The sequence below is a fragment of the Adiantum capillus-veneris genome, chromosome 21 (assembly GCF_014529385.1).
Source record: "Adiantum capillus-veneris isolate H3 chromosome 21, ASM1452938v2, whole genome shotgun sequence".
Classification (NCBI taxonomy): domain Eukaryota; kingdom Viridiplantae; phylum Streptophyta; class Polypodiopsida; order Polypodiales; family Pteridaceae; genus Adiantum; species Adiantum capillus-veneris.
In genome coordinates, this window is record NC_140951.1 from 37,736,034 (window position 1) to 37,762,639 (window position 26,606).

The 26,606-nt window shown below is 48.1% G+C and overlaps 1 protein-coding gene across 2 annotated transcripts in view; it reads left to right on the forward strand.

Moving 5' to 3' along the window:
* The window catches only part of LOC147430794 (zinc finger (CCCH type) helicase family protein), a 105,756-nt gene extending 85,035 nt beyond the window's left edge, over positions 1 to 20,721 (forward strand). The window contains exons 4-16 of one of the 2 annotated variants that reach the window (XM_086493353.1): positions 13,156 to 13,312; positions 13,449 to 13,760; positions 16,227 to 16,373; positions 16,502 to 16,682; positions 16,781 to 17,061; positions 17,147 to 17,275; positions 18,529 to 18,682; positions 18,771 to 19,036; positions 19,199 to 19,381; positions 19,451 to 19,984; positions 20,076 to 20,167; positions 20,265 to 20,285; positions 20,436 to 20,721. In XM_086493353.1, coding sequence (XP_086349479.1) covers positions 13,156 to 13,312; positions 13,449 to 13,760; positions 16,227 to 16,373; positions 16,502 to 16,682; positions 16,781 to 17,061; positions 17,147 to 17,275; positions 18,529 to 18,682; positions 18,771 to 19,036; positions 19,199 to 19,381; positions 19,451 to 19,984; positions 20,076 to 20,167; positions 20,265 to 20,285; positions 20,436 to 20,592 — 2,614 coding nt within the window. In that variant the 3' untranslated portion in view covers positions 20,593 to 20,721. Of the gene's footprint in view, positions 1 to 13,155; positions 13,313 to 13,448; positions 13,761 to 16,226; positions 16,374 to 16,501; positions 16,683 to 16,780; positions 17,062 to 17,146; positions 17,276 to 17,740; positions 18,035 to 18,528; positions 18,683 to 18,770; positions 19,037 to 19,198; positions 19,382 to 19,450; positions 19,985 to 20,075 lie in introns of both variants that reach the window. The other variant, XM_086493352.1, reaches the window with a different exon arrangement.
* The last annotated feature ends 5,885 nt before the right edge of the window (positions 20,722 to 26,606 follow it).

Sequence of the window (26,606 nt, forward strand, 5' to 3'; positions counted from 1 at the left end):
TCGACAGGAGCTTGCTTGCACAGAGGAGAGGCGCCATGAGTTTGCCTTTCACCGACAGGCATCTCAGTGGACTCAGGTAGGTGACAGTGACAGGTGCTTTTTTTGAGACAGTGGGACCTCGGCACTCGCATGCCAAGGTCAAACAGCTGAGGAGACCCGATGGGTCAGTTGTTTGTGAGCCTGAGGATATGCGTGCAGTTGCTACTGACTTTTACCGTGAGCTACTGTCAGCTGAGCCTGAGTCAGAGAGACAGGATGCATGCAGGGAGCAGGTTTGGGCGCAGATGCCTTGTCTTGTGACTGAGGAGATGTGCCAGAGGCTAGAGATACCTCTTCAGCTTGAGGAGCTGCACACGGCTCTTAGGGCCCTTCCTCGTGGTAGCTGTCCCGGTGAGGATGGGCTGACTCCCAGCTTCTTCTTGGAGTACTGGGACTTGCTTGGCCCAGATCTTTGTAGTGCCTTTCAGTACATTCTGCACACAGGAGTGATGCCGGATAGCATGAGTGAGGGCCTGATTTACCTCATTCCAAAGGAGGGTGGCTCCTTGGATGAGATTCGACAGTGGCGCCCTATCACCATCCTCAACTCAGCCTACAAAATTCTTGCCAAGGCTCTGAGTTTGAGGATTCAGCCACTTTTGGAGAGCCTTATTCATGGGACTTAGATAGGTTATGTCAAGGAACGTAGTATCCTTGACAACATCTTCACTTTCTGGGAGGCTTCTGCCCTGGCACGTCTCCGTGGAGGACCTTGTGATTCTTCTTCTCGATTTTGAGAAGGCATACGACAGAGTTGACTGGGACTTTCTAGAGGGCACGCTTCGCAGGATGGGCTTTTCAGATGCTTGGATCAGAGGGGTGTCAGCTTTGTACAGACAGGCTCACAGTCAGGTGCTTTTGGCAGGAGGTAGAGGTGAGCGCTTCATGCTCACACGATCGGTCAGACAGGGTTGTCCTCTTGCCCCCTTTCTCTTTCTGTTCTATGCGGAGGCGATGAGCAGATTTTTGGTGTCACAGCAGGTTGGTTTGAGGGGCTTAGCACTCCCTATATGGGGAGATGAGCTTTTGGATGCTGAGTTTGCCGACGATTCAACCTTGTACTTAGAGGGCCAGGAGGCCAATCTACACAGGTGTGGGCAGGCTCTGGAGACCTTCTGCTGTGCATCGGGCGCACTGATCAACTGGAGAAAGACAGTGGCTTTCTCGGTTGGCAGTGCTCCTTTGCCAGAGTGGATGCCAGGAGAGGGTTTCAGGTGGATTCCTCCAGGGACTGCAGTTCGATACTTGGGTTGTCAGGTTGGTTTGGATTTGTCCCCCGAGCAGCAGATTGCTCCGCTTCTCCTGTCCATCAGGAGAAAGCTGTTACATTGGAGCTCAGCACGACTTTCGCTGGTTGGTAGAGTAGTAGTTGCCAACCAAGTGTTGTTGGCAACTATGTGGTACATCACTTCTTGCTGGATCTTCTCGAGTTCTTGTATCAGCCATGTAGAGAGGCTGATCAAGAACTTCCTTTGGTCAGGACGCGACACTCAGATTGCCCGAGCCAAGGTGGCTTGGTCGGTCATCACACTCCCTTGCTCTCAGGGAGGGCTTGGGATCATTGATCCAGCACAGCAGAGCAGAGCCCTTCTTGGGAAGTTTGTCGTCAGAGGACTTCTTCCAAGCGAGGAGCCCTGGAAAGAGTTCTTGCTGCAGAGGCTTCGTGCCAAGGTGCCTCAGTCAGGAGGACCTTGGCAACTTTCGACCAGATGGATCTTCACAGAGTTGCGCCGAGTTGGTTTGAGCAGGAGACTGGAGGACTGATTCGCTGTGAGTTTGCTTCGTTCTTGGGAGCTCTTACGGCGTGGCCTAGAGCAGAGACAGCCGACATGCACGGAGGAGCGCCTACGGCAGCCCCTCGTCTGGAACCCCATGGTTAGCACCCAGCGAGGCCACTTGGTTGGGAGTAGGCCTCATGTTTCTTGGGGTCCCATGGCAGCAGGTCCAGCACGCTCTCTAGGTGACTGGCTAGAGTTCACAGGTCTGCCAGAGGAGGTACAGGCTGTCCAGCTACAGGGCATGAGAGGGGTTCAGAGCATGTGTCAGGACATCTCAGAGTCAGTTCCCGCTGAGTGGCTCACACATCTCGAGCCAGTAGCACCCCGATGGATGGGAGCCTTCACACGACTGGAGGTTCTCATCTCAGTTAGGGCTTGTTCAGAGACTGTCCCAGCCCTGTTCTTCGAGCTTCAGGGTGGGGGACGATTACAGCGAGTTGCAGTAGAGGCCCCGTAGGTAGCAGAGTGCTGCTTCCAGAGGATCCGTGTTGTGGGCATCTGTGGGAGGACTTGCGTCATAGACCCTGACCCAGCAGCTCTTGAGACAGGGCACTGGAGGCTATGGGCTTGGGAGTGCTGTCCATTGGCACGAGTGCAGTGGGATCCTGGTGAGTGGCTATGGAGGGACCCCTTCTCTTCTGCAGACCGCCCAGGAGTCCCTTTCTTTCAGTACACTATTCGGCTAGGACGTCATATACTTGCAGCGCAGAGAGAGGCCCGCCCCGCTGCAGCACGTCATTGGCAGGAGGAGGGCCTCACAGTTGAGTTCTTGGCAGCTTTTTGGCAGAGGCTGTGGGACTCCAGACAGCCGAGGCGCGTCACTTTGTTCCATTGGTTGGTTACACACAGAGCCACAGCAGTTGGGAGCTGGCTTGTGCATAGTGGTCTCTCGGCCGCATGTACAGCCTGTGACCAGTTGGTGGAGAGTCAGCGTCACTGTCTTTGGGACTGTCCCTCGGCCCAGCAGGTGTGGCTACGAGTTCTTCGGCTGATGCCTGCCCTCTCTACGGCTCGACAGTACACTTGGGGGGCAGCAGCTTGGTCCACCCTCACGGGCCCGGCACTTCAGTTTGAGCTATCTTCCACCAGCAGGATGATAGTGATACAGGGGGGGCGACCTACACTCCAGCCTGTTACAGATCTTACTCCACAGGAGTGGAGCAGTGAGAGAGGAGTGTTGGGAGCTCAATAGCGGCTTAGCTCTCTGGTTCATCTGGCGGGCCCGCTGTTTCCGCATCTTTGAGGCTCGCCTTGTGCCACCAACAGAGACTGTTCGTGACTTTTGGCTAGAGCTGATCCATACTCTCAGAGGACAGCTTGAGGGACTACAGGGCAGCTCCGACCGCATGCGGGAGCACCGAGAGGCTTTCCTTCGACTCTGGCGCCCTGGGCCTTTTTACACCATGGTCCAGGGGGTGCTCAGATGGCACTACTGTCCACCTGTGTGGCTTTTCCCTCCTCCCATCTCTTGATTTAGCCCCATTGTATATATGCTATTTTTTCATTGGGAGAGTCTCCCCATCATGCTTGTTGTAGCCCTCTCCTGCAGAGGTGGATGTAGCCCTATGGGCAGTTTTCATTAACTAATAGAAGGATCTTTTTCTCGGAAAAAAAAAATCTTGCCTTTTCCCCTTGCCGCTCTAATCTTTGGCATTACTTCCTTCATATGAGCGATCTGCGAGAGGGTGAGATCATCCCCGAGAAAGATGCCAGTCTCTTTAAGAGTTGGTCTTTTCTTCAAGGACTTCTTCATGGAGGGAAAGCAGAGCATGAGTGCTCTTTCTTTTGAGGTTTCTCCACTGCTTCCATTTTTCTTTACGTTGCCCACTCTCCATGCCCTTGTGTGCGTTGGCTCATGAATCCCCATCAAGGCTGTGAGTTCTTTTACTTCTTCGTCCACATTGCCTTTGTCTTTAAGACCGCAAATTCTCACATGTAAAGCGCGCACCCGTCTTCTTTGCTCCTCCTCTAGTCGTCATTTCTTTGTGTTGCTCTTCTCCCTCTTTGATGGCCCGTACTTGCTCCTTGATCGTGTTGATTTCTTCGATTACTGAGGGTTGCAGTTCGCCCTCTTCCAGTGTGTTTCTTGATCGTGCTTCGGCGAGATCTTTCTTGAGTGACGCAATCTCTTCCTCTTGAGTCGTCACTCGGTCTTCCAACGTACTTATCTTGCTCTCTTGGATCAACACGCGTCCTTCGAGCATGTTATTGTGCCCAAGAGATTGCGTTTCATCTTGGTAATGATCTCCGTCATTTCCTCTTTGCACTTTTGAATGGCATCCTCTAGGGGGTCGGCTTTATCGTTCAGCTTCCTCATGCTTGATCGCCGTCCGCAAGGAGTCACTAAGCGTACGTGTGCGAGGGGGGGGAGGGGGGCGGGGCAGCGCGGCGGGAAGCGGGGGGCGAGGAGCAGGGGCAGCGCGTGAGCAGGGGCGGGGCTACAGGCGGAGTGCGAGGGGGGGTGGGGTTGCAGAGGCAGCCCGAGGGGGGGCAGGGCAGAGAGAGAGAGAGAGAGAGAGAGAGAGAGAGAGAGAGAGAGAGAGAGAGAGAGAGAGAGAGAGAGAGAGAGAGAGAGAGAGAGAGAGAAAATGCTTGTCTATGAGCGCTTTACTTGCTTAGTTTGTGTTTTTCTCATTGAGATGATTTTTCTTTGTTGTGTTTGTGTTGGGAGAGAGAGAGAGAGAGAGAGAGAGAGAGAGAGAGAGAGAGAGAGAGAGAGAGAGAGAGAGAGAGAGAGAGAGAGAGAGAGAGAGAGAGAGAGAGAGAGAAATGAAATGAAATGAAATGTTATATTAACGTCTTCAAAAGGCCAAAATGACCTATGAGACCAATCAGTTACAAAATAGTGAATCTAATACCATGTCTGGGTACAAAAGAACTAGAAAAGAACTAGAAGTGGAACAAAATACTACTACTACTACTACAATCTAAAACTACGTGGGTGTAGCAGCTGATACAATAGGTACCCGGTAAACTGGATGTAACAGTGTGTGAAACAAAGATGGAAGAAATGGTGAGGATCCATCCTCATCTGCACTCTGGATGTCGAGAGAGTATGGCTCGAATCTTCTGTTGTAGTGTCCGTCGATGCTGTGTAGCTCCTCTCCTCAGTCGCGGTCGTTTGTATCTCTGTAGCTCCAATGCTCGGTCGATGAGAGTGCCAGTAGTGGTCGAATGAGTGTGGGACGAGCTCTGCAGTGGTGGCTGCTCCTCTGGCTGTCCCATATCTAGTGAAAAGAAATCTGTAATGTGTCTCTGGGACTGCCTCTCTCTAGCTCTCCCCAGTAAAGTGTCTCTATACCTGTGTAACTCAAGTAGATATAGTCCAAGACATCTCTGATCCTCATAACTCATGACCCTAGATAGAGGACCAAAACCCTCTCTGAATAAGCAGTGGAAACGCCCCCGTATCTCATAGAACACTGTGCAATGACATATGTAGTGCAACTCTGTCTCTGGCTCTCTCTGGCATAATCGGCATATCCTGCTGTCTGCTGGTATCCCTTTGAATCTACCAGTCTCAATCTCGAGCTGATGTGAGGATGTGCGTATCTGACCAATGGCACAACGCAAACCATGAGACATATGTGTGTCCATGTAGCTGGGTTGAATCACAAACCCATCTCCTGTGAGGTGGAGAAGATGCTCTCTATAGAAAGCCATCTTCGTGCTCAACTCCTGAGGCGGCTCTATCCATGTCCTCCTGGTGTCGAGCTGGATCAGGTCCTGACGAATGAGTCTAGTGATCTCCACCCGTGTAAGAGACAGCGAGGGTGCCTGAAGAGAATACTAGAAAGGGGGCAACCTGTCCATGGTGAAGCCATGCGTCTGAAACCATGAAGTCATCTGTGCATACCAGCATGAAGTGTCCCCCTGTAGAGCTAACTGTCTGGAAGACTCAAGGGCCAGTCTAGCATATCTGTCTCTAGTAGTATCCCATAGGCTGTGCACAAAGGACACTGATCTGGTAAGCGCCTCAATCTCCATGGGGGGGGCAGCTAGCTCTGCTCGAATGATCGCGTGAGGTACGGAGGCCTTGGCTCTAATCAATCGGGAGATCATAGATACCAAGGGCCTCTCCATACGTCTCCAACCATCCTGGCCTACAGAAGGTCCCCATACCTGTACCCCATACATCATAGCTGAGGCTACTAAAGTATCAAAGAGCCATAACTTTGTCCGAGGTTCCTGGAACTGAACCTGCGAACACATCCTCTCCAAGCCTCCCAAGGCTGCATAAGCTCTGGTCAGTCTAGTCTCTGCTGCTCTCCCCAAAGAAAACCTCGGCCCAGTGAAGACTATCCCGAGAGAGAGAGAGAGAGAGAGAGAGAGAGAGAGAGAGAGAGAGAGAGAGAGAGAGAGAGAGAGAGAGAGAGAGAGAGGATGAAATGAAATGAAATATTAACGTCTTCAAAAGGCCAAAGTGACCTATGAGACCAAAAAGTTACAAAGTGGTGGATCTGATACAAAGTCAGAGTAACAAAATAACAAAATAAAAATACTATGCTATGGAATCTTAAGCTGCTAGGTGTGAACTAAGCAGCTAGCTGGGATAGCTTAATCACAAGAGATCCAGCATCGGTCGCTGGCGGATCTCATCAATCTCCTCCATGGTCAGTAGTCTGATCGGGCGATCCTCTGATGCAGCCTCCGTCGATGCTGTGTAGTCCTCCGCGTCGTGGGCGTCTGGATCTCCCCATCTCGGTCGCTCGATCGATCCGTGTGCCTCTAGTGTAAGGCGACGAGCTCTGCTAGGGTGGTAGCTGCTCCGGGTGTCCAGTGTCTCCTCTGAAGAAGTCTGTGATTTGTCTCTGAGACTGCCTAGCCCGTCCTCTCATCAGGCTCTCTCTTTGTCTGCGCAGCTCGAGCAAAAACAAACCTAGGCATCTCTGATCCTCGTACCGCATGACTCTGGAGAGTGTCCAAATCCCTTTCTTTCGAGGTTTCCCTCTTGCTCTCATTTTTCTTGTTGCCCACTCTCCAAGCTCTTGAGTGCATCGGCTCATGAATCCCCATCAAAGCCATGAGTTCTTTTACCTCTTCGTTCACATTATCTTTGTCTTTGAGACCGCAAATCCTCACATGTAGAGAGCGCACACGCCTTCTTTGCTCCTCTTTAGTGTCAGGTTAATGATGGTGGGTGTGGACGCAGTTGTTTCCTTGCTTTTCCCTTTGTGGGCAACCTCAATCCACTTCTCGGCCTCATCTGCCTTCTGCTGAGTCTTTGTAATAACGTCCACCCAAGAGGTCGTCATTTCTTTGTGTTGCTCTTCCCCTCTTTGATGGCTCGCACTTGCTCGTTGATCGTGTTTAGCTCTTCTATTACTGAAGGTTGCAATTCTCCCTCTTCAAGTGTATTTCGTGATCGTGCCTCTACGAGCTCCCTCTTGAGTGACGCAATCTCTTCGTCTTGGGCCGTCACCCGATCTCCCAGTGTGGCTATCTTGCTTTCTTGGGCCAACACGCGTTCGTCGAGCATTTTGCCCAATAAGTTGCGGTTGATCTTGTTAATTGTTTCTGTCATTTCTTCTTTGCATTTTTGAACTGCATCCTCTAAAGGGTCAAGCTTGTCATTTTGTTTCCGCATACTTGGTCGCCGCAAAAAACGAGAGGGGAGTTTGCGATGAGAGAGAGAGAGAGAGAGAGAGAGAGAGAGGAGGAGAGAGAGAGAGGAGACGAGAGAGAGATAGTATGAGAGAGAGAAGGATAGCATATGAGAAGACCTGTACTATGTAAGACACTTGTTTATTTTTTGTTTCCACATTATGTATACCTGTGTATTGCCTCCCCACACTCACGCATACATGCTTATGCTTTGTATGCAACACCATCTTCTTTTTTCTGATGAAATTATTAACTCTGAAATTACTGGAAGATACTGTAAATCTTGAAATTTCGGCAACTTCTGAATTCTGAATTAGAAAATCTGAAAACTGGAATTTACTACTGCCCTCTGAGATTACTCAAAATCTGAAAATTTTTTCTGACCTAAATTCCTGAATATTCTGCAGGTTCTGCACACTCAGAGACTGCACTCCTGAATTTCTGCAGGTTCTGCCCACCTGAAAGCTGCACTGGCAAGGTGGGTTGAGGGAGCACGTGGGGTGGGCAGCAGGGCTGAGGGTGGCGCGAGGGGCAGGGCTGAGAGGGGCGCGAGGGGGCAGGGTTGAGGTTGGCGCGAATGGGCAGGGCTGAGGTTGGCGCGAGAGAGAGAGAGAGAGAGAGAGAAGAGAGAGAGAGAGAGAGAGAGAGAGAGAGAGAGAGAGAGAGAGAGAAATGAAATGTTATATTAACGTCTTCAAAAGGCCAAAGTGACCTATGAGACCGAACTGATACAAAAGTGGTGAATCTGGTACAATGTCTGAAAAGTGTGAGTGTGAAAATAAATGCGAAAATAAGTGAGAGAGAGAAATGAAATGAAATGTTATATTAACGTCTTCAAAAGGCCAAGATGACGTATGAGACCAAAAAGTTACAACTGGTGAATCTGATACCATGTCTGATTACGGAAATTACAAAGTTACAAGGTTACAAAGTTACCAAGTTAACAAAGAACTAACACTAAAACACTAAGGAGAAAGGAAATAAGGGGGGAGAAGGAAGGGGGGGGGGGGTCGTGGGTTCAGATGAAATCTCTCATTGGTCGCTATCGGATCTCATCGACCTCCTCCATGGTCAGAACTCTGGTTGGGCGTCTTGCATGTCGAGCTAGAGTGATCTGCATCTTCTGTTGCAACCTTCGTCGGTAGTGTGAGACCCCCCGAGGTCGTGGACGTCTGGATCTGCCAAGTTCAGTGGCTCTGTCAAGCAGTGTACCTCAAGTATGAGTAGGCTCTGAGATCTGCTGTAATGACTGCTCCGTTGGCCCTCCTCTGTCTGCAGTAAATAACTCTGTGATTCGTCTGAGAGAGAGAGAGAGAGAGAGAGAGAGAGAGAGAGAGAGAGAGAGAGAGAGAGAGAGAGAGAGAGAGAGAGAGAGAGAGAGAAGAGAGAGAGAGAGAGAGAGAGAGAGAGAGAGAGAGAGAGAGAATGAAATGAAATGTTATATTAACGTCTTCAAAAGGCTATAATGACCTATGAGACCTGAAAGTTACAAAGTGGTGGATCTGATACAAAGTCAGAGTAACAAAATAACCTAACAACAGTACAAAACAAAGATATATACTATGGGGTCCTAAGTTGGTCGATGTGAGTCAAGCAAAAACTAAGCAGAAAAATGGGCGGCTTGTTGGGATAGCTGAATCACAAGAGATCAAGCATCGGTCGTTGGCGAATCTCATCAATTTCCTCCATGGTTAGTAGTCTGACCGGGCGTCGTGCATGCCTGGCCAGTGTGCTCCGAATTTTCTGTCGTAGCCTCCGTCGATGCTGTGTAGTTCTTCGCAGTCATGGGCGCCTGGATTTCCCCAGTTCAATCGCTCGGTCAATCAGTGTGCCTCTCGTGTGAGACGAGGGGGAGCTCTGCTGTGGGAGTGGCTCTTGCGGCTGTCCCGTGTCTGCTCTGAAGAAGTCTGTGATCTGTCTTTGAGACTGGCTAGCCTCGCCATTCATCAGGCTATCTCCGTGTCTACGCAGCTCGAGCAAGAACAAACCCAGACATCTCTGATCTTCGTATCCCATGACTCTTGAGAGTGGTCCAAAACCCTCTCTGAACAAGCAATGGAAGTGGCCTCGTATCTCGTAGTAGACGGGGCAGTGGCATGTATAGTGTAGCTCTGTCTCAGGTTCCATGTTACACAAGGGGCATGTCCTGTCCTCTGCTGGTACTCCGTTGTATCTCCCAGTCTCAATCCGCAACTGGTGAGAAGATGTGCATAACTGGTCAATAGCACATCGTATCCCATGAGACAAGTGGGTATCCATGTATCTGGGTCTCGCCACAAAACCATCTTCCGTAAGCTGGAGGAAGTGGTCTCTGTAGAAAGCCATCTTCGTGCCCAATTCCTGTGCTGGTTGTATCCATGTCCTCTTGATGTCTAGCTGGGTCAGGTCTTGGCGGATGAGCTTGGTGATCTCTGACTGTGTAAGAGTGAGAGATGGTGCATCCAACGAGTAATGGAATGGTGGCAGCCTGTCTACGCTGCCATGATCCCCCAAATGAGTTCTGTGGGTACTCCCATTTCCTGTAATCTGCGCATCAGTCTAGCTCTGGGCACCGTGTCAAAAGCTTTGCGGAAGTCCACAAAGCTACAATAGATCCGTCTCCCATGAGATCTGCCTTCTTCGATGATGGACTTGAGTGTTAGGATATGGTCAAGAGTAGAGAAGCCTCTCTTGAATCCTGCCTGCCCAGTTGCACGTATTCCTTCCCTCTCTGCCCATCTACTCAGTTGTTGCTCCAGAATGGATGCATACAACCGTGCCAGTGTGTGCCCAATCATAATAGTGCGACAATTCCTAGGCTCCATGGGGTCTCCTGATTTGAAGATAGGTACGATCGTAGATAGGCTCCAAGTGTCCGGTAGGCCCTCACACATGGCCCGGTTAAACATAACTGCTAGAAGCTCTGCTAGTAGGTCTTTGGCATGCATGAAATGCTCAGCGACTAGGCCATCATGATCATATGCTCTCCCAGTCTTCATCCTGTCAATAGCTTTCTTCACCATCTCAGCGTTGAAAAAGACACATGCGTGTGGGCATGGATCGGGAGGGTTGGGGAGGGGCGGCTGTCCAGGTACTGTGTACAAAGATGATGCATACTGCCCCCAGGTCTCTGTGGAGGAAATACCAGGGGGGGGGGACTGCTCATGAAAGAGCCGCCACTCCTCATGCGAGTCTTGACTCAAGAATAGCTGATATAGATCCTGCTCGAGTCAAGCCAAAAAAGCCCTCTTCTTCCGCCGCACCAGGCGTCGGAAGTCAATCTGTAACTGTCTGCGAGTGACGTCCCCCAACAGCACCTCCCTCTGAAGTCTGGCTCTAGTCTGGCGGCACTCCTCATCGTACCAGCTGTTTTGAGGCATGCTCCCTGATTGGCGGCTCTGCTCAGGCTGGGTGTGTGGGTATGCTTCTGCTGCTGCCTCATGTAATGTCTATGTCAGTATAGTAATTAGCTTCTCCAGAGGTCGCCCCGGGTCCTCAGTGCATAGGCGTCTGTAGATTCCGTCCGTGTATACAGATTCCGTCTCCCGTGTGAATGTGTAGCGAGTAGGGGCTGCTACTCGTGGCCTGTGTGTTACACTGAACTGGAAGGAGATGGTCATCGACACCAGAGCATGATCCACTGCCACCCCGACCGGTCTGGGCTCAACCGTGAGATCCTCGATACTAGAGATGAGATTCGGCTGTGCCATGACATAGTCCACTGTGCTGGCTCCATGTCTGTGTGGGAAGCATGTAAAACCTCCCGCAACAGGAAATCTCTGTAGGCCGTTCAAGATGGCCAATCCATGTATGGTGCCCATGTCTATCAGGTGTCGCCCATACTCTGTATATTCCACATCGTGTGATAGTCTGGAAAGGCCCGTCTCTACAACATCTAGCTCTCTTAGCATCTCCTCTGAAGTATCATAAAACATTGCCTGGTGATGGGCAGTCCTAGTATTGAAGTCCCCTAGGATGATTATGTCACCATCCCTAGAGAACTCCCATATGTCATCATCCAAAATAGACTAATAACACTGCCACTCCTCCCGAGCCCCGCCCTCTGTGCTCTGAGCGTGTCTCCTGTCTGTAAGCTGTCTCCCACCTGTATCCCCACCTTTCAAGCTCACCCACATGTACCTAGCCTGCTCATCCCTGTGGGCTATATGTATCACTGGCTATAGATCCTCTCTAAATAACACTGCCACTCCTCCCGAGCCCCGCCCTCTGTGCTCTGAGCGTGTCTCCTGTCTGTAAGCTGTCTCCCACCTGTATCCCCACTGATGTGAGGCATGGATTGCCCAGGGGCCTGGTGTGTCTCAAAGTAAAAGATGATGTCTCTTCCAGTAAAGCTATCCTCAAAAGCACCCACATCAAGACGCATAGATCCATTACAGTTCCAGGCAGCCACTTTGAGTGTGGTCCCATAAGTCTCGCACCGTCATGTGGAGCGTCTCTCTAGTATTACCACTTTTCCATCTCGGTAAAAGGCAATCTTGCCTTTTTCCCTTGCCGCTCTAATCTCCGGCATTACTTCCTGCATATGTGCGATCTGCGAGAGGGTGAGATCATCCCCGAGAAAGATGCCAGTCTCTTTAAGAGTTGGTCACTTCTTGCTTCCATGGAGGGAAAACGGAGGATGAGTGCTCTTTCTTTTGAGGTTTCTCCACTGCTTCCATTTTTCTTTATGTTGCCCACTCTCCATGCCCTTGTGTGCGTCGGCTCATGAATCCCCATCAAGGCTGTGAGTTCTTTTACTTCTTCGTCCACATTGCTCGTCTTTAAGACCGCAAATTCTCACATGAAAAGTGCGCACCCTTCTCCTCTGCTCCTCCTCTAATGTCTGATTAATGATGTTGTTGGGTGTGGGCGTTATCTCCTTGCCTTTTCCTTTCTTGGCCACCTTGATCCATTTCTCGGCTTCGTCTGCCTTGTGTTGAGTTTTGGTAAGAACATCCACCCAAGAAGTCGTCATTTCTTTGTGCTGCTCTTCTCCCTCTTTGATGGCCCGTACTTGCTTCTTGATCGTGTTGATTTCTTCGATTACTGAGGGTTGCAGTTTGCCCTCTTCCAGTGTGTTTCTTGATCGTGCTTCGGCGAGCTCTTTCTTGAGTGACGCGATCTCTTCCTTTTGGGTCGTCACTCGGTCTTCCAGCTTGCTTATCTTGCTCTCTTGGATGAGCACGCGTCCTTCAAGCATGTTTATTGTGCCCCAAAGGTTGTGGTTCATCTTGGTAATGATCTCCGTCATTTCCTCTTTGCATTTTTGAATGGCATCCTCCAGGGGGTCGGCTTTATCGTTCATCTTCCTCATGCTTGATCGCCGTCCGCAAGGGAGTTAGATGTACGTGTGCACCCACCCTAGCAGCGGGCGCGGCGGCTGGGCGAGTGGGGGAACAGGCCGCAAGGGAGTCACTAGATGTACGTGTGCACCCACACTAGCGGCGGGCATGGCGAGTGGTGAGCGCGAGGCGGTATGGCCAGGGGGGGGGGGGCAGCGATAGTTACCTATCTGATTGCGGGCATGGAAAATTGCTTACAAAAAATGAACTAGTCGTCTGAAAAACAAAAGTGAAAAGGGGGAGGGAGGGGGCGATGATTAGGTGCCCTCAATATGCTCAACTGTGGTGTGTGTGTGTGTGTGTGTGTGTGTGTGGAAAACAAAAGTGAGGGGGGGGGGGGGGAGGGGGGGGGAGAGAGAGAGAGAGAGAGATGAGAGAGAGAGAGAGAGAGCGCTGAAATGATAATCATTCAGGTTAGTGCTGATGTCTGCAACCTTTGACTGTGACTTTTATAAAGACTATTTCAAGGACCTTGATAGAGGAGAAAGAGTGGAAATTATACCTATTTCTGGTTCAAGTGTGGATAGTAGCTCTGTTCCTTACAAATGTGAAGTTAGCTACGTGGAGGATGTAAGTGCTTGTTGTTTTAAATCACTGAGGCTGGTTAGGATGTCAGCTGTTGAAAATTATCAGCTCACAATCTTTTTGTCTCTACCTGGATATCTGCAACTCTTTCGCCTTGACAATGTGTTGCTCTTCCATATAGGTGGCGGCGATGTTAGGTGACGACAAAACTGCCTGTTTCATTTCAGAACTCACCTCGTCTTCAAGCGATGAAGTAATACACTTAGATCAGCAGATGCATAAGATGATTACTAGCCTGGTTAGTCATCTTCATGAAGAAGAAAGTGATTGGAAGAAAAACATTCTCATTTTCCTGCCAACCTATAAAGCGCTTGAAGAGCAATGGTCTCATCTGAAAAGCAGGGGACTAAAATTGAAAGTATTTGTTCTGCACAGTAGCATTGATATGGACCATTCCTTGCAGGCAATGGAAGTTTCGCCTCAAATGAGAAAGGTACCGTAATATTAATTTCCTGCATGGAACCTGGAACCTTGTCCTATTCTTTTTATGGTCTGGTAAGTGTCTTGCACAGCATTATAGCCCATCTGGCTGTCAGCATTACAGCGGCACTTCAGTCCTCCCAAAAGCTGGTTCAAAGACAAATGATTAACTAATAAAGTTTGTCCCAATTCTTTTGATATAAAGCTTGCTGAGGGGGATTAAAAAATTTTAATTCATTAACGCAAGATCACAACCTTGAAGGATTTCAAACACAACATCAAGCCCAATAACCTAACCCTCCTATAAAACTCACTCCTTGGAACAGCTAATAGAAAAACATTTAGAAAAAGTGAGTAAACTGATTGACATGCGCTTGTGGTTCTTCATTATTGGTAGCTGTAGATCTTGAAAGGCATTTCATGTGCTCGACAAGCTCTCATCCCCTTTGGGACTTACTTCAGTCAAGATAAAGTTATTCAACTATAATTAGATCTTCATTCAACTATAGTTAGATCTTTACCGATTCTAATACCAAAGAATGATCCCAGATTTTTGAGTCTTACTTCAAGATCAGAATTCTAGGAGTACTTTTTGATTGTTACTGCAGAGTCAAATATCAGAAGTACAATTGGATTATTTCTGCAACGCATGTGGTTCGTTCAGACAATAGAGGAGAGCGTGCTGGTCAATAAAGTATATTAATTTGTTCGTCAACAAATTATGGCATGTCTTTTGATCTGGAAAAACTTTAGTTGGCTGTCGTGCTCTTTGATTGCGTACTTGTGCTCAACAAAATTTGGCTGTTTAGAAATTGTATGCAAAATGACTCACATTGACATGCATACATAAAACCTACATGAATTTTGGTCCATTAGGTGATTGTAAAATGTGTCTCTAAGTGTGGTTTCACTGAAGGAAAAAATGTGTGTGTGCGTGCGCGCACATGCAGCGTGTGTGATAAGGATCAGTTGGGAGCTGCTCCTGTCTCTCCTAGATGCAGCGCTGATGATGTCTTGTGTTCTCGTGGATCTCCCTCTCCCTTTTATGTGTGCCTGGGGCAACGTAGCTACTAGCACCTTAGTTCCATCAAGTGATGATGTGTGCATGAAGAAGATCATATTATCTGGATGTTGTGAGCGCTTGGAGGATAGCATAAGGATCGATAGGGAGGTGCTGTTATCTCTTCATATGGGTCTCTTGAGTATAGGCATGATGAATCCTCTCTAGCAAAGCCTGTGGGGAATAAGCCTGCGTCAACCCGTCTCTGGATGCATTTTTAAGTCTTCGAGCCCTGATAGAGAAGGTGATCCTAAGATATACATGGAGTCAGATACTGCCGCCATATATACTTGATATTGAATAGCAATCTCCCCTATTTGTAGGTGAGGTATGAAAGAGCATAAGTGAGTCCCCTCTTAAGTGCATAACATTTTGTAGGGGGTGCCCTATAGATGCTGTGGATCGTCCTCCTATGACTCAGAACTCAGTACAAACTCTCAATAGTGAAAAGCAATCTCCTTCTCATTGTCGGTGAGGTATGAAAGATCATAAGTGAGTCCCCTCTTTAAGTGCATAATATTTTGAAGTGCCTGTAGATGTTTGGGAGTTCTTCCTATGATTCAGAAATCAGACCTCTGTATCTGAGATGTTCGACTCTATTCCTTGTCGTACTATAAATAATCTGCCACCTCTTCTATGTATTACTTGACTTGATCTTTAAAGAAGGTAATTACGAACACACATTGGGATAGGCATGTAGATACTTGAACACCACATGCTTCGTGATTCAAGCCTGTACAAGACTAGAATTACATGAATCACTAGTCCTAGGCTTTGGCTCCGACAATTGATTGTGCTCAATGAATTATGCAAAGAGGGCTATGTAGGGGTTCTCTGTAGTATTAATGGATTTTTTTTGAACATGGTGTGGACAAGGTGACAAAGGTGCCAATACAAGATCCACTAGGCTTTCCGGCCAATTATTATATTTTTGAAATTAGCTGGGTCAAGTTGATTCCCTGTTCGATGCGCATTGTGGTGAATCTATTGTATGCTTGGTACAGCTGTCAAATATGTATGATCATATGATTTCCCTTAGTGTAGATCCATTTGGGCTCTTTTTACTGTGTCAACTGAAACTTTAGAGCTGTGGGGTGCGGCTCAGCTGGCTGTCGGTTGGTCAGATACTTTGGACCTCCACTCAGTAAATGAGTTTCAAAGTAAGGGATCCTCAGTAGGTGTCACAGTGCTCCTCCATGGGAGATGACTCCATGCCACATCTGTATCCCCAAGACTTGTTTCACCCCAGGCTCCTTTAGACCCCTTGTTAGCATTTGAGTGATATAGGGAGATAATCAGCTACCACCAAGGTCCAATGCACCTCTAGGTAGTCTTTGTTTCCTGGGAGCAACTTTTAAGCATCTTATTACTAAATCTCGCTTTTTATATGCGCTGAGTCTTAGATTTTTGTGAATGCAGGTGATATTAGCAACAAATGTGGCAGAGTCATCAGTAACCATTAAAGGTGTATCTTATGTCATTGATACATGCCTCTCCTTGGAAATTTACTGGGACAATGAGAGGAGAAAACAGTTACCGCGACTGGTTTGGGTCTCCAAGTCCCAGGTAATAAATTGTTGGCTCCCTTCTCTATGAACCTATTAAACAATCTTTGCTACTTCATAGGGAAAGTCTCCTCTATGATGCTTATATTATTTTGGATTGATGCTATCTTTGGGGGTTTGCTTGGGCAGGCAGACCAGCGAAAGGGGCGGACAGGCCGTACTTGCGATGGTCAGGTGTTTCGTTTGGTTCCAAGACAAAGGTTTTATAGCTTTATGGAGTTTGAGAAACCAGCTATACAGCTTCTGTCTTTAAGGGAGCAAGTTTTGACAATCAGCTGTTCAGAGTCGAAAGTCATCAATGATCCAAAAGGTGAATGACGGGAGTTAAAAAGATCCTTAAAGTCTTGTGGGTCTTATGAACTTTTACATGGATGCTAAAATCTGTGGTTTTGAATGGTATCTTTGCAGTTTTTTTCTCTAAATCCATGACTCCACCACCTGAGACTACTGTCCAAAGTGCCTTGGTTGCACTGCAACATGCAGAAGCGCTAAAGCCATCACTGCAGAGAGGAAAGCTTCTTCCAACACATTACGGGAAACTGCTTGCAAGCTTGCCCTTATCCTTGGAGTCTGCCATGTTAGTAGTCAAAGGTGGCCAGCTAGGGTTGCTTAGAGAGACTGCGGTACTAGCCGCTTTAATGGATTCAAGCCCCTTCCCAATTGTCCATCCATTTGGCCATGACATTCAGGTTGGATTTTTAATGGGTTTGTTTTGTTTTTTTCTGTCCATGTCCAAGGGCAATCTATAAACGCTGTCATGTTTTTGAAATGCAGTATCAGAGATTTTTGGAACGGTTTTACCAGCGAAGAGAATGTTCGCAAGGGGAATCAAAAACTTTCTCCTATATCTCTGTTCTACTAGCAAATTTGCAAGCATTTGAGTTTTGGCAGTCCGTCATGAAGGTAGGTGGTTATCTTGATTTTTTTCTAAAGTTTGTAGTTATATTGGTCAGCAATGAACATGTTGGTGCATTGTTTTCAAAAAAGTTAACCTTCAAGCAAAGCAAAAAAGCAAATACCTAGGCCCCAAGAGTTCTGAATACAAAGAGCCAATGAGGTAGCAGAGACGTGATATAGTTGTCATTGTGGAGGTAGCGATGAGGTGTGTAGTCCTTCAGGTAGCTGACTTATTTTGTCATGTCAAATCTTGCCCTTTCCTTTAAAGGTGAATCTGGGCTTGTCCTGGATTCATCTAGGTATATTTTTTAGTTGCATAGCGGACATGCAAACTTCACATTGTGAAGTTTTCGTCTGCGTTGTGACCAGTTGATATTGTGCTAATTCTATCTATCTTTTGTGGTGCGTATGCTTTGTCAGCTACCTCATTTTTGTGCTAATTTTTCCAATTTAATACTTCTTTTGTGTTAGGCTTCATTATTGCTGAGTTTGCCCTTGATCTCCAGAGTCGTGACAGAAACTCAGTACGCTGAACTTTGTATTGATGTATGCTCATGGGCACTGACAACATTAGTGGGGATGTCGTGGCATTTAGTCAATACTATGGATGATGGAGCTGATGGTTATATTGTGGGTGACTACCATGGGTCTATACCTTTGAGGGTGAATTTGGGCTTGTCTTGGATTCATCTAGGTATATACAAATCTTGCCCAGATTATGGGTGGTCAGTGCAAAACTCCTGTCTGAAGACACTTCTGCATCTGGTACACCACCCAATACCAACCAATATGATGTGTATCTCTGTGCATTCCTTATTCCTATTCTCTAGTCACATTGGCAAAGGTACTCTCTAAAGGCTCCCCTCTTTATGCATATGACCATATCTGCGACACTGGGCTAGGCTGAGACTTGGGTCTGGTGATTTGGTCCCCATCTTCTGTTCCATGTGTTGCTTGCTTAGGGTCGCCACATCAACAGCATGTCACATTCCCCTCTCCTAACGAAGAGTAATTATCCTAGCTTACACCTGCGTACACAAAAGTCAACTGACATTGTTAATAGTTACCATCCCACGCCATCATGTAACAACATTGAATGACTAGACATTTATCATTGCACAAAGAGAGAATGCTAGCAGCTGCAATTATTCATCTCTTGACTCACAATGTCAAAGAGTAATGACATGGTTCTGTATACAGCATGTCCAGCACACACACAAAGTTGAGTGTTCGTTTTTTTTTTTTGTTGGCGGGTGCAGGATAAGCAACGCTTGGAGAAGTTAATAAGCCATGCTGCTCATTTGAAGAAAAAGGACTCTACTGAGTATGTTTTAACAGAAGTAGGGGAGGAGCAACGCTGGTGCACACAACATTGTCTCTCTCTTTCTGCACTGCAGGCTACTGCAGAAATCAGTAGGTGACTCACAGGCCATCTTGTCAACTGTCGTCGCTGCTTTCATAAGTCCGTTACTTATTTAACATCATTATGAGCTTTTGACAGGCTACAATGTCATTGAAAAGATACACCTTTACAGGCCAACATTTCTCAGTGAAGCTCAGGGGGCCCCAACATATTACATGGCATATGACTTTCATCACTGCTGTGAGTTCTACCCGGATGAAGAGAACCTTACTGATAAAATTATTTTACTTGAGGATCAACTGCCTGATGGTGAATCAGGAATTTGTTCGGGGAGGCAGTATGTTTCAGAGCAACAATTCCACTATCCAGACCAGATTGATCTACTCAGAAACTTGATTGGACAGGTATTCCCTGATAATTTCTTATCATTTAACTTAGGCCGGAGGCGGATGTCGTTTTGAATTGTGGCCAACTTGGCGCTTCTATACTTGTGATTTGCTATCAATAAGAATAGCTTTCCTACCGTGCTCAGCCTGTGAAAAGACCCTCTGATCTGGCGGTTTCAGGTGCTAAGCCACTTCCCTCAAGAGGGTTTGGTCATGGATAATGACGAAGATGAACCACTGGGTGATGAACCCACTCTATGCAGATATTTTCAACGAGGAGCATGCACGAGGGGCACTGAATGCCATTTTGCTCACGACTTCACGGCCAAACGATCAGTCTGTAAATACTTCATGACTGAACATGTGAGAGTCGAAAACTCTGAAGTGAATAGTCTACCTTACTCAAATTAATGTTCCTGTTGTTTTTTTCAGGGTTGCCGGTATGGAGAATTGTGCGAGTTCCGACATCCTGGAAGCTCTGAGATATTACCAATACAGGAGTCTTCTGTCGTGTTTGAAGGAAGTCTCCCGTCAGATAGGGATTTATTGAGCCTGTGGCCTCTATCTGAAAAGGGAATGATATTTATCTATGGAGAAGAGGATTTCTCTTTTACATGGAATTTGTCCCAATACTATCCATCAAATTGTTTACTGGCTACATCTAGCAACGAAGATGAATGCATGCATCTGAAAACTGAAACAGCTATAAAACAAAGGGTGAACCAACTGTCTGAAGCAGGCGTAGAAATTAAGTGGGGCTTGGAGCTGCATTCTTTACCCTCAGATCGTTGGGAAAACATCTCTTGTGTGCTTTGGACAATCAAACGAGATAAACCAGATGATGAATCTCTGGCAAAGAGACTGCTGGATTTCTTTTCTTCTCTTAGTGTCATTTTGTTATCAGGATGTCGTGCAGACATAGCGCTGATTTTGACAATGTACAATGATCAATATTCAAGATATCAGGTCTCCTGTCAGGCTTTACTTCTCTTATTATGGTAAGCTTTTGCCTTTTTATTGCTGGAGATGAATTCTTACTTTTAATTCGACTTTGCAGGTCGAACGTCTGGCGAGGAACTGCTTTTTTTTCTTAGAACAATCGATACCGTTTGACAGTATGACATTTGGTGTCTATCCACACCTTGAAACGTATGCTTTTGGCGAACCCAGACCTGTAACTTATTTGTTTGAGCTGAAGCCACCTTCAGCAGGGCAACATGGAGACTACTTCTGGCTGCTTCAGCAGGCTTTTAATGACTAAACACAAGTAAAACTTTTTTTGAAAGTGTGTACAAGGACAGATCGTTACTGACTAGTGAGAGTAGAGTTGAGCAACTTTAGTGCATGACCACAAACAAGTGGTGGTAGATTTGATGGGGTTCTCAACATTAGGGATAATGTGTGTGTATTTGGACAGGTTGCACATGACTTTTCAAGGTGCTCAAAGCTACTCAGCTTGTGCACGGGCTTGTGACATCGTTGTTCCTGTGGCAGTTAGCGAATGGAGCTATGGAAACTTGCTGGCTCCTACATTCTCTTTGCTTGCTTGGTTATGTAGGTTTGAATTCAGTTAGCCTGGCAATTTTCTCTCTCTGTATTTTCCTCTGGAGCCATGGCTGTAAATGAATACCAGAGATGTTCAATTGCAGCCATTGCTGAGAATTAGTGGTAATCTTAAATGTACTCCAGACCTTGTTATTTCACGAGTGTGACATCTCTCTCTCTCTCTCTCTCTCTCTCTCTCTCTCTCTCTCTCAGGTTATTTTGTTACTCTGACTTTGTATCAGATCCTCCACTTCGTAACTTTCGGGTCTCATAGGTCATTATGGCCTTTTGAAGACGTTAATATAACATTTCATTTCTCTCTCTCTCTCTCTCTCTCTCTCTCTCTCTCTCTCTCTCTCTCTCTCTCTCTCTCTCTCTCTCTCTCTCTCTCTCTCTTTCACCGTGCTATAATGGCCTCACATCAGTGGATACAGGTGGGAGACAGCCTACAGACAGGAGACACGCTCAGAGCACAGAGGGTGGGGCTCGGGGGGAGTGGCAATGTTATTTAGAGAGGACCTGCAGCCACTGATACATATAGTCCGCAGGGACGAGCAGGCTAGGTACATGTGGGTGAGATTGAAAGCAAAGACAGGCAGATACCTCTATCTAGCTATTTGCTACTTTCCCCCAAGTACATCAGTTTATGCATCACCCAGAGGACAGTCCCCTTTCTCTATTTTAGATGATGACATATGGGAATTCTCTAGGGACGGTGACATTATCATCCTAGGGGACTTCAATGCCAGGACTGCCCATCACCAGGCAGTGTTTTATGATACTTTAGAGGAGATGCTAAGAGAGCTAGATGTGGTAGAGACGGGCCTTTCCAGACTATCACACGATGTGGAATGTACTGAGTATGGGCGACACCTAATAGACATGGGCACTGCACATGGATTGGCCATCTTGAACGGCCTATAGAGATTTCCTGCTTCGGAAGGTTTTACATGCTTCCCACACAGACATGGAGCCAGCACAGTAGACTATGTCATGGCACAGTCGAATCTCATCTCTAGTATCCAGGATCTCACAGTTGAGCCCAGACCGATCGGGGTGGCAGTGGATCATGCTCAGGTGTCGATGACCATCTCGTTCCAGTTCAGGGTAGCACACAGGCCACGAGTGGTAGCCCCTACTCGCTACACATTCACATGGGAGACGGATTCTGTATACATGGACGGAATCTAGAGACGCCTATGCACTGAGGACCCGGGGCGACCTCTGGAAGAGCTAACTACTATACTAACACAGACATTACATGAGGCAGCAGCAAAAGCATACCCACACACCCAGCCTGAGCATAGCCGTCGATCAGGGAGCATGTCTCAGTACAGTAGGTACGATGAGGAGTGCCGCAAGACTAGAGCCAGACTTTAGAGGGAGGTGTTGTTGGGGGACGTCACTCACAGACAGACACAGATTGACTTCCGACGCCTAGTGCGGCGGAAGAAGAGCGCTTTTTTGGCTAGACATGAGAAGGATCTATATCAACTATTCTTGAGTCAGGACTCACGTGAGGCGTGGCGGCTCTTTCATGAGCAGTCCCCCCCCCCCCCCCCCCCCCTCTCTTGCTATTTCCTCCATAGAGACCTGGGGGCAATACGCATCATCTTTGTACACAGTACCTAGACAGCTGGCCCTTCCCAACCCCCCCGATGCATGCCCACATGCATGTGTCTTTTTCACCGCTGAGATGGTGAAGAAAGCTATTGACAGGATGAAGACTGGGAGAGCATATGATCATGATGGCCTAGTCGCTGAGCATTTCATGCATGCCAAAGACCTACTAGCAGAGCTTCTAACAGTTATGTTTAATTGGGCCATGTGTGAGGGCCTACCAGACTCTTGGAGCCTATCTACGATCGTACCTATCTTCAAATCAGGAGACCCCATGGAGCTTGGGAATTATTGCACTATTATGATTGGGCACACACTGGCACGGTTGTATGCATCCATTCTGGAGCAACAGCTGAGTAGATGGGCGGAGAGGGAAGGGATACGTGCAACTGGGCAGGCAGGATTCAGGAGAGGATTCTCTACTCTTGACCATATCCTAACACTCAGGGCCATCATCGAAGAAGGCAGAGCTCATGGGAGACGGATGTATTGTAGCTTTGTGGACTTCCACAAAGCTTTCGACACGGTACCCAGAGCTAGACTAATGCGCAGACTACAGGAAATGGGAGTACCCACAGAACTCATTTGGGGGATCATGGCATTGTACAGATCAGTAGTAGGACATGTACGCACCCCGGAGGGACTTTCTACATCGGTTCACTCCACTATTGGGGTGAAGCAGGGCTGCCCTCTCTCTCCTACTCTTTTCGGTATGCATGTGGATGAGGTTTCTGACTACATTGACAGCAATGGAGATAAAGGTGCTCAGTTGGCAGTGACATGGATTCCACTTTTGTTATATGCTGATGACATAGTGTTGATCTCCAAATCCCGAGAAGGAATGCAACGTCAATTGGATGCTTTGCATACGTTTGCCCACGAAAGTGGTTTGTCTGTCAACCTGGGTAAAACCAAGGTTATGGTGTTTAATACCATCCCACAGTGGATCAGGAGGTCAGCACCTATATTCACATACGGCCAGGAGACTGTGGAGTACACAGACGCTTACACTTACCTTGGAGTGGTTTTTAGCGGACCTGCATTCTCACTCAGAAGAGCAGCAGAGACTAGACTTACTAGAGCCCACGCAGCATTGGGTAGATTGGAGAGGATGTGTTCGCAGGTTCAGTTTCAGGAGCCTCGGACGAAGCTCTGGCTCTTTGACACCTTGGTGGCTTCAGCATTGCTCTATGGGGTTGAGATATGGGGACCTTCACTAGATCACCACGGGAGGCCGGGTCGCTCAGACGGATGGGGGAACATGGAGAAACCTCTCGTCTCTATGATCTCGCGGCTCATTAGAGCCAAGGCATCAGTACCACGGGCCATTATCCGAGCAGAGCTAGCGGCCCCCCACTAGTGGTAGAGGCGCTCACCAGATCAAGTCTCCTTCATAAATCGCACATGGGAACTTCCCAGAGACAGATATGCTCGCATAGCACTTGAGTCCTCTTGACAGTTAGCCATACAAGGAGATACAACATGCTGGTATGGGGAGATGACATCATGGTTTCAGGCACATGGGTTCAGCATAGACAGGCTACCACCATTCCAGTACTCATTGGATGCACCATCTCTCATTCTTACACAGTCGGAGATCACCAAGCTCATCCGCCAAGACGTGACCGAGCTAGACACCAGGAGGACATGGATACAACCAGCACAAGAACTGGGCACGAAGATGGCTTTCTACAGAGACCACCTTCTCCAGCTTACGGAAGATGGTTTTGTGATGAGACTCGGATACATGGATACCCACCCGTCTCATGGGATTACGGTGTGCTATTGGCCAGTTACGCACATCGTCTCACCAGCTACGGATTGAAATTGGGAGATACAGCGGAGTACCAGCAGAGGCCAGGACATGCCCCTTGTGTGACATGGAACCTGAGACAGAGCTGCATTATACATGCCACTGCCCCGTCTACTACGAGATACGAGGCCGCTTCCATTGCTTGTTCAGAGAGGGTTTTGGACCACTCTCAAGAGTAATGGGATACGAAGATCAAAGATGCCTTGGTTTGTTCTTGCTCGAGCTGCGCAGACACAGAGAGAGCCTGATGAATGGCGAGGCTAACCAGTCTCAAAGACGGATTACAGACTTCTTCAGAGCAGACACAGGACATCCGCAAGAGCCACTCCCACAACAGAGCTCCCCCCCGTCTCACACCAGAGGCACACTGATTGACCGAGCAATTGAACTGGGGAAATCCAGGCGCCCACGATTGCGCAGGACTACACAGCATCGACGGAGGCTACGTCAAAAGATTCAGAGCACGCTGGCCAGCCATGCACGACGCCCGGTCAGACTACTAACCATGGAGGAAATTGATGAGATTCACCAACGACCGATGCTAGATCTTTTGTGATTGAACTATCCCAACTAGCCGCCCCCCTTTTTTTGCTTAGTTCTCGGCTTAGCTCACATAGACCAATCTAGAATCCCATTATATATATCTTTGTTTTGTATTGTTGTTAGGTTATTTGGTTACTCTGACTTTGTATCAGATCCACCAGCTTGTAACTTTCTGGTCTCATAGGTCACTATGGCCTTTTGCAGACGTTAATATAACATTTCATTTCATTTCATTTCTCTCTGCCCCTGCCCCTTCCCGCGCACCGTTGTGCCCGCCTGCAGCCCCACGCGCTACTGAGCCTCTCTCTGTGCTGCTCGCGCGCGCTGCTCGCTGTCGCGCTGTGCTGCGGCCTGGCTTGTGCCCTGCCCCCCCGCCTCTGCCCTCGCGCCCGCCGCCTTGCACTCCCGCCTCTGCCCCGCGCGCGAGTTGTTCTGCACCCCCGCTGCCCTGCCCTGCTCGCGCGCTGCACGCTGCCCTAGCCCCCCAACCTCTACGCGTAGCATGTCTTCCCCCCCCCCCCCCCCCCCCCCCCCCCCCCCCCCCCCCCACCTCCCCCCCTTTTTTTCTTTCACGCGTAGGACGTCCATCCTCTACGTGTAGGACGTCAAAAATATATATATATATATATATATATATATATATATATATATATATATATATATATATATATATATATATATATATATATATATATATTTTATGACCCCGCCCTCGTCCCCACCACTTTTTAACTTTCGGGCCCCATAGGTCATTATGGCCTTTTGAGGACTTTAGTATAACATTTCATTTCATTTCTACCCCCCCCCTTCCCCCCCCCCCCCCCCCCCCCCCCCCCCCCCCCCCCCCCCCCCCCCCCCCCCCTCTCCTTCACTTTTGTTTTCGAGGCACGCGCGCACACACACAGCTGAACATATTGAGGGCATCGGGCCACACCGCCTCGCGCTCCACCGCTCGTCGCGATCGCCGCCAGTGTGGGTGCACACGTACATCCAGTGCCGCGCCCGTTGCTAGAGTGGGTACACACGCGCATCTAACCCCCTTGCGGACGGCGATCAAACATGAGGAAGACGAACGAAAAAGCCGACCCCCTAAAGGATGCCATTCGAAAATGCAAAGAGGAAATGACGGAGACCATCACCAAGATGAACCGCAATCTCTGGGGCACAATAAACATTCTCGAAGGACGTGTGCTGATCCAAGAGAGCAACATAAGCACGCTGGAAGACCGAGTGATGACCCAAGAGGAAGAGATCACGTCACTCAAGAAAGAACTCGCCGAAACCCGATCAAGAAACACACTGGAAGAGGGCGAACTGCAACCCTCAGTAATTGAAGAAATCAACACGATCAAGGAACAAGTACGGGCAATCAAAGAGGGAGAAGAACAGCACAAAGAAATGACGACTTCTTGGGTGGATGTTCTTACCAAAACCCAACAGAAGGCAGACGAAGCCGAGAAATGGATCAAGGTGGCCAAGAAAGGAAAAGACAAGGAGATAACGCCCACGTCCACACCCAACAACATCATTAACCAGACACTAGAGGAGGAGCAGAGGAGAAAGGTGAAACCGGCTCGTAGGGCGGTAGGCGTTGGCTTTCACCTGAAATTCTTTACTTTAAACACACACAGAGCACTTTGCAAAGGAGACCTGTAACGGGAATTAACACTTAATCACACACAACTCAGAAGCTAGAATGCTCAGAGCAGACGCCGACAACCTGTAGGCCCCAAAATTGGCGCCCCTTTCGGTATTTCTTTATTCTTTAGGAGGGTAAATTACAAGGTAAGGTCCTGGGAATCCTTCACGTGTATCCACGTAGATACCATTTGATTTGGCCAAATTTCGGCAACATAACAGCCCCAAAACTTGCACGAAACCAATTCCCCTGCTAGAACTCACTTGTACTGGCGTATACCCTCTGATTCCTGCCCAAAAACAGTAAATTCAGCACGCTGTATTTACTGGTTTTTGCCCTGTTTTCAGCCCAAACAGTCCCCTTACTGTCCTATACCAGTGGGGCACGATTCCCAAGTGTCCTGGCGTCCGTATGGCTGAAAAACAGTC